Raw genomic sequence first — 13,223 nt, forward strand, 5'->3', positions numbered from 1 at the left:
AAACTGAAGATGATCTGGACAAGATTACATCACTCACGTATGCATTACAAAAACCAGCGACACATAGAAATACACTCTGCATGTTGTGTCCTCTCAATTTCCCCTTTAAATCACCTTCCTCTGCTGGTAAGCAGTATTTTACTGCCAACGTAGACCAACCATGTGCACCACCGCAGGACATTCTACTATCTTAATAGTTGCACTTCTCGATTACTCAAAGTCCCTTTGGTCTCATTTCCTTTGCAGAAGTCCCTTTTCCTGACATTAAGAGCCCATTCCATCATGAACAGCACCATAACACTTTACAGGCCCTTTTGACCCATCATTCGTTTCAAATGTTTGTGTTATTTCTCAGATTGTTACATCGCCTGGGGACCAGTCCGGTGGTGATAGTGCTCGGTACAAATATCCTTTAACATTAACATTATCATCTGTGCTTTGTTGCAAGTGCTGTACTAACCCCACATAACTAGATTGTGTACCCACAGTTTCCTTTTTACATTTTTCTTTTCAAATGCCATAATGCACAAGTAAAACTGAAACGGGGTGCTTTGGAGGGTCTTGTCAATCATATCGTTGAAGACGAGAAGGTTATGAAGGAGCTCAGTGAGGCTGCTCCTTTGCTCGTACCCTTTCCAACACCTAAACCTACACCCATCTAACCTTTCATTAGTTTTTGCTCTGGTTTTTCGGTCTGGATTCCAATGTCTGTCCTTCACGAAGCGTTTAAGTTACTGTGAATAGTTATGGTACTGGTTGATTGAACAGGTGGAAACCTTTTTTCAAATTGTAATGAGTAATTTCGAGACAATGCTCTAAACAAATGAAGAAGCGAAATCTGTCGGATGTGTGTTGCCTGCTGTGATTTTTGTACATCATTACACACTATTATTTTGACACAGTTTTCCTTTAAATCCAACAGAGACGGGTCTCAAGAGTCCAAGGGAGATGAATGTCGAACAAACTCGTCCAAGTCTCAATCTTGTCGCTTCCACCCTTGACGTGTCTAACCAGCCCCACTGTTCAAACATGGGACCAATTTGGAAGAATAAACTTAGTTCCAAAACCGTGGATAAGAAACCAGTAGATTGGAATTTAAGAAAGCTTCGTGTACAAGAAAAGAAGGCCAGTAACCTCAGGCTAAGGGAGCAGATAGCACAGCAGAGGACCCAAGCTGAAGGCAGACCACACAAATGTACTGAATGTGATAAAAGCTTTTATAAAAAGTCTCATCTTACAGCACACAGAAAAACACACAAAAAAAATCCCATACTAATTTGTGTAAAATGCGAGCAAACTGGGTGCGTTTGCCAAACGGAAATCGATGTTCCAGAGCGAGTTTGCAAAGGAAAACGATGCTTCAAACGTAAGAAATTAAAGAAAAGCATCAGCACACTTCCACGGTTTGGCTTCCGAAAGAAGCCCTATAGATGTGATGTATGTGAGCGGTGTTTCAGTTTCTTGTCTGAGCTTCATGTACATTCGCGATGTCACACTGGGGAGAGACCATTTAAATGTACATATTGTGATAGAAGCTACAGCAGGAGCGCACAGCTGACTGAGCACCTGAGAGTCCACACGGGTGAAAGACCTTTTGAGTGTCACATATGTGGCAGCACATTCATGTATTACTCGGCCCTGAGAAATCACTTGATAATACACAGTGAACAAAAACCGCATCGCTGTGCAGAGTGTGGGAGTTGCTACAGTCGCAGCAGAAGTCTCATGATCCATCAGAGAACGCACACTGGGGAGAAGCCATACTCATGCACAAAGTGTGAGAGAAGCTTCAGCCATAGCTCTAACTTTATTATGCACCAGAGAGTTCACAGAGGAGAGAAACCTTATTCAAAGAAAAAGAAAATAGAGACTGCAGAATAGGAAGAGCCAGACAAGGCTGCATACTATATCAAAATCACTACTTTATGACACAATGAACTATCTTACTGAAAAGCTAATCAAAACAAGGAAATGATGTCTGCTTGACACTCCAAAAACCCAAGCAGATAGAGGTTTGCAGCTAAAATTGAAGATTTGTATTTGGGAAAAGGTCTTTTGCTGACTACAGAAGTTGGATTGGACATCCTTTACACTGGCCAACCAAAAGAAAGGTGTGCATTCATACAGTAAAAAAGAAAAACAGAGTGGGGTCCACCCTGTATAACCTAGTGCTCCTCGTTGCTCCTCAATTGGAGCTAAATTAGTTTCTTTTAAAGTTGCAGATGTGTCAAGCTTGTATTCATATTTCAATTTGGTGCTCTTACTCCGAGCTCTGCGTTTCCCAGCTCATGAGTTTAACTTTAGCATGGCATTTGCAATGCGTCGCTCGAGAGACACAGACCAGAACAGCGCTGAGGATACCTCCCGTATGCTCACGATTGAAGATAGAAAAGGAGAGTCCATTTTCCAAATTAAAGCTAAGCCCTGAAGATGGTGCCCTGCACCGAAATGCATCGGCAAAATAGCCTGTACTCTAAGTTTGGGATTTTCTTATTTGCATGAAAATTCTGTGTGATTAAAACACGTATTACTTACAGTACACTTTGAGTAACTGATTATTGCTAAAGTTAAACTCATGAGCTGGGAAACACACAGCTCGGAGTAAGAGCACCAAATAGAAATATGAATACAAGCTTGACACATCTGCAACTTTAAAAGAAACTAATTTAGCTCCAATTGAGGAACAACGAGGAGTACTAGGTTATACAGGGTGGACCCCACTCCGTTTTTCTTTTTTTCTGTATTTTGATATAGCCCGAGTGTCATTGGGCTATTCTCTACCTGGTGGCTCCACATACAAGCAGCAAGATACAAATAAAGACTGAGTATATTAACCATATCAAGAGATTGAACACAAAATATCAGTAGTACCCACCTCTCCGCCATTCCTTCCTATTGTGCATTCATACAGTGACACACATGAAAGACTCTTATTAATTAAAGATGCATCTGTCCAGTGTGTTACCCTTGAGGAATGTCTGTCCTCGGCAATGCAGAGAGAGCCTGAGTTACAAAATGGCAGTGACAACATCTGCCTATGTTGTATTAAATGTTTATAGTGTAACCCTATTGTTATCTCTGTGTACAGTTTTTCCTTTATTTACAGGTGATGACCGCCATGAGCTTCATTACAGGTTTTGCGGTGCGGGAAACGTGACAGTAAAAGTGCCGGTAATTCCGTCACCGGCATTTTTACTGCACTGCAAAATGACAAGTCACTAATTTACCTCCAGCAGAAATCTGGAGGTAAATCAGGACCCCACCGGCAAAAAATTGCCGATATTACCGGCACCGGTAATAGTGGTGCCGACAATCCCCTCCATGGAGTCCTATCCTACTCCTTGGAATGGGGATTTACCGCCACCTGTAATATCCTAAAAATTCTGGGATATCAGGTGGCGGAAACAGTAGTTGAGTTTGCCGGTCTCCCGTCGGATTTGTCGGCGGGATACTGGCAAACTTATAATGGGGCCCCATGTCTTTTTTCCATCAAATACTTTTCCAAAACGTTTAACTTGTCAAATTACAATTTTTGAAAATGTCCCTTTACATGTTTACAATCAATATTAATTCTGACAAAAAGAATGCTACACTCCAATCGCGATCTTACTCCAAGGTGCTCTCTAAGGGAACCAAAGGTAAATTCTCTCAATCCTTATATCAGACATGAACCCTTATATCAGACATGACTGCTGTAGGTGAAAGTGGACCATAAAGAGATTTCCGTGGTCTGACAAATCAATAAGTTCTGAAACACCATATAATATAAGATGTTTCCCAGTACCCATGCAAAACGGAGAGCAGGTGTATAGGGGGACATTACTGTAACCCACAGAGGTTTTTTAATGACATAAGTAAGAGGGGCAGTTGTGTGGCACAGTCGTGGCCCTTATCGGATGCCTACTGTTTGCAAAATGGGCACATATGCCAATGGTTTGTATGCTATGCAGTAGGCTTTTTTTATAAACCTGTTGTACGGATAGCCCATACTTAAGGTTACCAGCAATATAAGAACTCTGACATTCTGTTAGAGTCACTTAGTCTACATCTACTGTCTGAAAGCTGTTAAAACGATACCTGAATCTTAGCCATTTTGTCATGGCAGAGAATTTTTTACTGGTGAAAAGTGCGAAATCAGTGGATTTCTTTTTAGCTTAAAATATCTAATCTGCGTGATTATCGTGAAAGAATATTATGCCATGATTTATTGACATGTGCTGAAATCGCAGGATTACTGTGATTGTAAGATATTTTTTGACCACCAACAGTTGACAGTTTTGCCCAACGGTATGTATCCATCAATGCTCATTATCTAACAAGACATTACCCGAGAGATGTACATTCATCGTAACCAAAAAACAGTTTACCTTCCCAGTTAGTTCGAGTTTTTCCTCTTTTGTAAAGGAATAGCTCTCATCCATGCATAGCCTTTCGAGTGGATTGTGTCCTCCAACGTATTCCTCATCTTAGATGTATTCCATCCAGCTTTGCTGCTCTTCGGAAATTTTTCCAGCAGAGGGCGCCATGCGTCGATTTCGTTGAGTCGATGGTCCCTCGATGGCCTCCGTCGAGGGTGACGTCATTGGGTGTATAAGTAGCACGCGCGGCGCCCGTTGGCCTCAGTTCCGTTTTCCTCAGTATACGTTGCTTCGGACATTCGGCGCGCCTCGAGTTCTGTGAAGAAATATAATATACAAAGAAGAAAATATGTCCTTGTCATCGACGCCAACCACGACCCCGAGATCGGGATTCAAAAAGTGCAAGTCGTGCGGCTCAAAAATGTCGATCACGGACCCACACCGTGAGTGTTTGTGGTGCCTCGGAGAAGGCCACGACATGGAGGCCTGTTCGAAGTGTCAGGCGATGACGGGGAAGGCCTTGCGAGAAATGAGAGGAAAGCTACAGATAGGTCGAAAAGATCGAAAAGCCTCTAGCGTCGAGTCGAGACCCCATGAGGAGAAATCTCCTCGACGCGAAAGGCATCGATCTAGATCCCGAAGCGATTCTCATAGCTTGTCGTCTTCGTCAAAAAAATCGAAGAAACGACGCCACAGTTCTCCCTCCACCTTGTCAGACGAGTCTCCGAAAAGGATGAAATGCCCCACGAAACATTCGTCTTCCGAAGAGCGGGAAGCATTCAGGGTCAAAATGATGGAGGGGTTTGAGAAGGCGAAGCCTGGGTCCGCGCCTTCTTCGGAAGCCGTCCAGGATGCATCATCGCTCCGACACTCGCGCGCCCTCGAGCCCGGGTGATCGAAAAAGGAAGGATAGGGAACCTTCCAGGACGCCGAGTGAAAAACGCTTGAGATGAGTCGACCGCTCGAGGTCACCGACACCGTCGAAGACCTATCACACCTCAAAGGGAAAATCGTCGAAGACCGCCTCGAAGCAGACCCTGTTGACGACCACTATGTCGTTGAAGCCTTTATCGACGTCGACGCCGAAACCCTCAGCGCCAAAGGCTCCAGCCAAGCCAGAAAAAGAGAAGGAGAAGGTTACAAAACATGTAATTTTCTCAGAGCCTGATACTACACCTTTTCCTCCTCCTCTCCCAGAGAAGGTTTTCAAGCCTCTCCCTAGGAAGGAGTTTTTCAAATCCCTGACCTCAATTTTTGAAGCACAGGAGAGGTCTGATGAGGAAAATGTACCTTTTGGGTCGGAATACGGCACCCTAAATGTCCCAGAATGCTTGATCTCAGAGGAAAGCAGAATGAGGGATTTGGTGGAGTCTTTACACAATACAACTGGCATTGACACGTCTCCTGAGAATTACTTTGGTAGACCAGATCCAAGAGAGCATGCCAGTCCATTTTACCGTCAGTTAATGACCAAGGTGGTAGATTACTTGGGATGGCCTAAACCACCAGCCCAATTCGTCCAAGATGATTTAACAGACATATTGGACCATGGTCCCACTGAAGACCCAGTACTACCTTTTCATGTAGCTTTGCAAAACAGGGTGGCCAAGAATTGGGAAACTCCGGATTCTATTCCTCCAGTAAATAAGTTCCTTGCATCAAAATACCGCCCAGCCAGTAGTGACCCCGGCTATCTGTTAAAACATCCAACTCCCGAGAGTCTGGTCATACAGGCATCCACAACTTCCAACAAACTTGCGTACCCGTCTATCCCTCGAGACAGGGATGATAAGCGTGTGCATGGTTGGGCACGGAAAGTATTTTCAGCCGGGAGCATGGCATTAAAATCTGCCAACTCCACATGTGCCTTGGCAAAATTTTCTTACACTCTGTGGGAGTGCATCGCAATGGCGGCGGAGCACGTACCAGAAGGGGAAGAAAGGGAATGTTTCATAGCCATCGTTAGAGATGGAAAGGAAGCCATGCAGGAATCCCTTCAATCTGGATTGGACACTGCGGATAGTGTAAGCAGGTCCATGGGCACTAGCACGGTAATGCGCAGATTTGCATGGTTACGAAAGTCGGGTTTTGCACCGGATGTACAGAACCGCCTTCTGAACATGCCTTTTGACGGGTCTCACCTTTTTGGCAACAAGGCTGACGAGAGCCTTGATAGGTTGCAGTCCTCAAAAGCAGCTGCCAAATCTTTAGGAGCTGCTATTAGGCAACCTCAGCCTTTTCGTGCGCAAGGGCAGTCATGGAGGGGATGATCCTATCGTTATTACACCTCATATGGAAAGGCGAGAGGAATGGCCAGTCAAAGGGGCCAGAAAAAGGCCACTCGCGGTGGACGAGGAAAACATGCTAAGCCAGCTCCAGCTGCAGCCTCTCTGCCATCAGCGGCTGCAACATCCGCCACAAAACCACTTTGAGGACTTGCATCACAAAACACCTGTAGGAGGCAGGCTGTCACAGCATCTGCAAGACTGGCGAGCCATTACTTCAGATGTTTGGGCTCTAGAAATAATAGCCCAACGCTACTGCCTTCCCTTTCTAAAGCAACCTCAAAGCAATCCACAAGGGAGACACCCGTTGAAGTCTTCAAACCCGCTCCTACAGCAGGAAGTTTTAACGGTGCCGGAGAAAGGTGCTATAGAACCAGTACCTGCAGCGGAGAGGAACAAGGGATGGTACTCCCCGTATTTTTTTATCCCCAAAAAGGACGGAGGACTGAGACCCATCTTGGACTTAAGAAACTTGAACAAGTTCCTCAGGAAGGACAAGTTCAAGATTGTTACCCTTTCTCAGATCCTTCAGACCCTTCAACTTCAGGGCTGGTTGGTGTCATTGGACCTCCAGGATGCTTATTTTCATGTGCTGATTCATCTCAAACACAGAAAATACCTGAGGTTCATAGTTGGCGACTCACACTATCAGTTTCGAGACCTGCCATTCGGGTCGACCTCCGCCCTGAGGGTCTTCACTAAGTTAATGGTAGTGCTGGCAGCGCACCTCAGGAGAGGGGGGATTCATGTCTACCCCTACCTGGATGATTGGTTGATCAGAGCGCGTTCTGCCGAACAAGCACTTGATCATCTGAAAGTCACCTGCCACTTCCTCCACAAACTGGGCTTCTCCCTCAATTTCAAGAAGTCACAGATGACACCTTCCCAACAGCTTCAGTATATAGGAGCTGTACTAGACACATCCTTGGGAAAGAGCTTGCCTCCCAAGGCGAGGGCTCAAGACATTCTTCAGATGGTTTCCGAATTCCAAAATGCCCAAAATCTCCAGGCTTATGACTTTTTAAGGTTGCTCGGCCTCATGGCATCCTGCATCTTTCTGGTGCCAGAGGCACGCTTGAGGATGAGATCCCTTCAATGGGCTCTAAAGACTCAGTGGTCCCAGTTCTCGGGTCAAATGACAGATCTTCTTCAGGTTCCGAACAAGGTCAGACAAGACCTTCTATGGTGGACCTGTACAGAGAACATCCTAAAATGAGAACCTTTTTGGCAACCATGGCCGTAGATCACAGTAGTGAAGGACGCCTCACTCCTGGGGTGAGGAGCTCATGCCAACAATTTGACAATCAACGGTCGTTGGTCTCCATCGGAGTCCAAACTGCACATCAACCTTTTAGAGCTGAGGGAAATCAGACTAGCGCTGAACGCCTTCCTGCCATGTGTCAGGGGAAAGAATGTCCTGATAATGACGGACAACACAGTGGCCATGCACTACCTAAACAAAAGAGGAGGCGTGGGGTCACTACCTCTGTGCAGCGAGGCAATGCAGCTCTGGTATTGGGCGATTCAGGAGGGAATCCCTTTAACGGCAATTCATCTAGCCGGGCAAGAGAATATGACGGCAGATGCTCTGAGCAGGCAGAGCACGGTATCCCACGAATGGGAACTGGCTCAGGAAGTCATTCAAGAGATCTTCGCCCTTTGGGGAACCCCTCAGGTAGACCTATTCGCAACCAGTACCAACCGAAAATGCGAAAGGTATTGCTCAAGGGAATTTCCCCCGAGAGGACCCCTGGGGACGCGTTTGTGGTGGAGTGGAATTTCCCACTATTGTACGCGTTCCCTCCGATTCCCGTCATTCCTCAGGTCATCAGGAGGCTGAGACGCTTCGGGAACCGCACAATCCTAATTGCCCCGGATTGGGCCAGGAGAACGTGGTACCCGGACCTTCTAGATATGTCCATCTGTCCTCCAGTACGTCTTCCTCAGAGAGAGAACCTTCTCTCTCAAATGGAAGGCCAGGTTCTCCATCCAGAGGTCAAAACACACAACCTTCATGCTTGGTATCTGAAAGGCTGAGATACAGGGATTGGAACCTTCCAGATGATGTTATGGAGGTGTTGCTTATGGCAAGAAGGCCAGCAATAAAGTCTCTATACCTTTGCCGTTGGAAAAAGTTTTGCAACTGGTGCAGAGAAAAGAATGTCTATCCTTTTCTATGTTCTATTCCGGAAGGACTATCTTTCCTTCTGACCCTAGCACATAGAGGTCTAAATATCGGAACAATGAAAGGTTACCTTGCGGCGCTTTCCATTTTCAAGCGCTCATCGGAAGAATGCTCCTACTTCAAAATTCCTTTGATAACACAATTCTTAAAAGGTCTCACTAATGTGTTTCCTCCTCACCCATTTCAAATACCGATTTGGGATCTCAATTTAGTCCTAAAATTCTTAATGTGTGCTCCTTTTGAGCCTATGCGCACATGTCCATTAAGATTACTAATGTGGAAAACGGCCTTCTTAGTTGCTCTAACATCAGCAAGAAGAGTGAGCGAATTGCAGGCACTATATTCCGGGCCACCCTATACTGTGTTCCATAAGGACAGAGTTGTATTGAGGGTTAAACCATCATTTTTACCAAAAGTAATATCTGATTTTCATTTAAGTCAGAAAATTGTTTTACCCACATTCTACCCTCCACCTCATCCTTCTAAGGAGGAGGAAAGATTACACAGACTGGATCCAAAAAGAGCTTTAAGCTTTTACATCTCTAGATTTTCTAAGAGTGGACAACCAGTTGTTTATAGGCTACACAGGAAGGAAACTGGGTCAATCGGTAACAAAGCAGACAATTTCACGCTGGATCGTACTTTGCATTTCAGAATGCTACAGACTAGCACAAAAAGACCCACCAGAAGGGTTAAGGGCTCATTCCAATGAGGCATCGCCTCTTCCACGGCCCTTCAAAGAGGTGTTCCAATAAGGTCCATTTGCGAAGCAGCAACTTGGTCTTCACTACATACCTTCTCAAAATTCTATAACCTGGATGCGTTCCAGTCTAGGGAGCTGACTTTTGGAAAAGCAGTGCTTTATTCCGCCATCTAAAGGCATTGGGGGGAAAACATCTGACCCCTCCTCCAGAGAAAGTATGCAAAATACTGCTTTGGGAGTCTATCTAAAATGAGGAATACGTTGGAGGACACAATCCACTCGAAGAACAAGTTACTTACCAACTGGTAACGTTCTTTCGATTGGATGTTCCTCCAACTTATTCCTCATCGCCCTCCCAACCTACCCCTCTGTAGATTTTTCCGGGTTACTGCCATCTCAAATCTCGCAAGGCTGATACCTGTCTGCCGGCACAATCTACGCAGTACAAGATCACAGGCAAAAAAAGGGGGAAAAACAGAACTGAGGCCAACGGGCGCCGCACGTGCTACTTATACACCCGATGACATCACCCTAGAACGTAGGCCTTCGAGGGACCATCGACTCAACGACATCGACGCACGGCGCCCTCTGCCAAAAAAATTTCCGAAGAGCAGCAAAGCTGGATGGAATACATCTAAAATGAGGAATACGTTGGAGGAACATCCATTCGAAAGAACGTTACCAGTTGGTAAGTAACTTGTTCATTAGTTAGTAAATGCTTTGTCATATTTGTCAGTGACTTTTTATGTATTGTGTTTCTTTTGATGAAACTGCATTGGCATATGTTCTTTCCAAGACTTTTAGGTGGTCTATTTCATCTGTGGTTATGCACCTTCTTTTTGTGTTGCCAGATGAAGTATGCAGATTAGGTAGCCTGGATTAATCCTTTGTTATAGACCTGTTTTGTATGGGTGAACACGAATTTTTGTCTAAGTTCTGGACATTCATACACTTGAACTTGAAGTTCTACTTTAGGTCAGTTTTAAGATTGAGATTACCCTTCTCTAGACAGAGAGGAGGAACATTGCCCTTTGACAAGGTGATTTATTTGCTTTGTCACATGGATGTCTGGTTCTCTGTGGTTTTAAGTGTCGTCCACCTGTGAAACAGTCTCTTCAGCATTCTTGTCTTCTCCTTTGGTTAGTGTGGAGGTCACATTTCTGACTTGCTCACACCTTTTCCATAGTCAGGGCCTCTGCATTTTCTTTCACCGTTTTTCCCTTGGCCAGAGCTTCGTTTTTTTCTCCCTATGCCTTTTCTGTACCAGAGCTTCAGACGTTTCTCTCAACCTTTCTCTTTTGCTCGGGCTTCTTGGTTTTCTGTCCTCTCTTTGGCCACAACTTCAGCCTTTCCTTGCCTTGCGTTTTCCTTAGCCACATTCTTCTCTTTAATGTTGCTGCCTTTTCATGGGCCACAGCCAGTGTCCTATTAGGGTAAGCTGCCCATCTCATCCTCTTCTCCCACCTTCCTCCACTCTCTGGGTGTCTCGTTCTTGCCTTCCTCTAATCCCTGGGTTCTATATGCATCTCCACTTTTCTCCAATCTTCAGGTTTTATATACGGCTTGGACTGACTAGCTTTTTCTTGAGTGGCTGAAAAAGGTCCAGTGTTCTGTCTGGGAACACTCCATTGCAGCAATGCTTTGTAATCTTGGAGTCTGGGATAAGAATCCTTAAAATAGGTCAGACACCATTTTGGACTTCTTTTGTAGAGCTACAAACTTTTATTATGCTTTTGCTATGCTTCCCCTAGCTTGCCTCTCCCACTCTTGCAACAGGACTTCCCCTTTTTGGAGTCTGGTTTGTCTGTCCCATCTACGCAGCAGGTTAGTGTTTGTGTGTGTGCTATAAATTCCTTTTGCTGAACTGGGAATTTGAAAAAACCCTTCTCTGTGCTGGTTTCCTCCATTGATTTCAATGTGGGTGTGGATGTTGCAGTTTATGAGTTGCCCTTTCCTCATGCCTCCTTATAGTGTGGGGAAGAAGTGGAATCCTCTCTATATAGCTGGTTGTTGCAAAGTGAGGAGTTGCACAGTTCCTGGTTGCCATGGGATTTAAAGGGGAGCGTATGTTCTGTGCAGGGTGGGAACGGTACTGTTTTAGGGTGAGTAAGACTTCTCTATAGTTTTCCTTCCCCTGGATTGTTTAATTTTGTGAATCTGCTCTGGTTTTTCCCTCTGTGGTGGGGGATTCTGGGAGATGTGGTTCTTGATAATGGCCTTGGAAATGTGTCCTTGGGATTGTTTTGTAAGTCTTTCCGGACTGATTTTTCTCCCAGATCCTTGTAGCGATGAGTTTGAGGTTACTTTGTCACACCTCCTTGTATGAAGCGTTGAGATTGTTTTCGTTTGATTATTGGACTTCATACCCCCTTGATTCTCAACTTGTTTAGCACAGTATTGCTCTTGCTGGACTGGGCAAGACGTGATTTTGCATCGCTAAGCACACATGTGCAGCCATACCGGGAGACTGCACACTGCATATGTCTTCACCTTGCATACGTCTTCACCTTGCATACGTTTTAATGCACTGTCCGGTGAAAACTGCACAGTGCCTTTTCAGACTTCCTTTTTACTGTGATTTACGCTCCTTTGGTGTGAAGTATTGTGCTGTAGCACCATGAAACGCATGTTGTGCTAGATGGAGTTAGACTAATGGTCACAAATCAAATAATCTGACAGACTGAAGGAAAATGGCAAAGTACTACTTTATTATCAATTCAATAAAGCAGGGTCAACTGGCAGACATCGGACTGATGCTTGCACATTCACACAGCAGCTTGATTACATAGAGGTCTTATACCCCAATAAGCATCATTTATTTTTTTTAAAACACACTTTATTGGCTTTTAATACAGAACAGCGCAAAAAACCCAAACAGCTCCCCGCCCTCCCTCCCCTTCCCCTGTCCCCCAATACCTTACCCCCAACACATTAAGTAACTTTGATTTCAACAAAAGGAACTCCCAATCCCCCCCTACCCCTCTTCCCAAAGTCTGAATATGTCCTCCGGGTTTCCACGCCCTCCAATGGCACAGCATATCGTCGTCTTTCACCCCTATCTCCTCTGTGGGTTGGAAACGTCCACAACCATTCCCAGGTACATATCTCCCCCATTCAACATTTCTCCCTTCAACTCCCATCTCTACCTGTACCTCTTCACGGCGGTCGTAGGTCATTGTCACTTGACAGGTCATTTTGTAATTGGGACAAATGGATTGTTACATTCTCACTGCCCCCCTCCGGGTCCACCTCCTGCAAAACCGTTAGTTCCGCCAGGCCCCACCTCCGCACATCTTTCCGCCACTGATTAATCGCCGGACCCTGTGGGCACTTCCATGCTATCGCCATTCGGCGCTTATCCAGTATCAACAGAAACCGGCACATTCTATTCCGTATTTTGTGCCTCTTCCCCCCCTGGTAACTTCCCCCACAGACAAATCTCCGGACATCGCTCCCATCTGGTCTCTAGAAGCTCATTCACTACTTTAAGAACCTCCTCCCAGAACTCAGCTATTATCCTGCAATCCCATACCATGTGCCAAAACCCCACTTGTGCTATCCCACACCTGGGGCATTCGTCTGATAGCTCCCCGTTCATTGCGTGGAGCACCACCGGAGTCACATAGGTCCTATGCAAAATGTTAAATTGGACCAGCTGGAAGCGGGCATTCCTTGATGTTTTCCGGACCAAT

At 45.3% G+C, this 13,223-nt stretch overlaps 1 protein-coding gene across 3 annotated transcripts in view; it reads left to right on the forward strand.

The window, feature by feature from the left end:
- LOC138526293 (zinc finger protein 664-like) overlaps window positions 1-2,144 on the forward strand; it is a 381,633-nt gene extending 379,489 nt beyond the window's left edge. For all 3 annotated transcript variants that reach the window (XM_069636861.1, XM_069636864.1, XM_069636862.1), the window contains one exon: window positions 923-2,144. In XM_069636861.1, the coding sequence (XP_069492962.1) occupies window positions 923-1,881 (959 nt within the window). In that variant the 3' untranslated portion in view covers window positions 1,882-2,144. The remainder of the gene's footprint in view (window positions 1-922) is intronic.
- Window positions 2,145-13,223: the final 11,079 nt, after the last annotated feature.

Source organism: Ambystoma mexicanum, chromosome 7p, assembly GCF_040938575.1.
Source record: "Ambystoma mexicanum isolate Mex_15411 chromosome 7p, UKY_AmexF1_1, whole genome shotgun sequence".
Lineage (NCBI taxonomy): Eukaryota > Metazoa > Chordata > Amphibia > Caudata > Ambystomatidae > Ambystoma > Ambystoma mexicanum.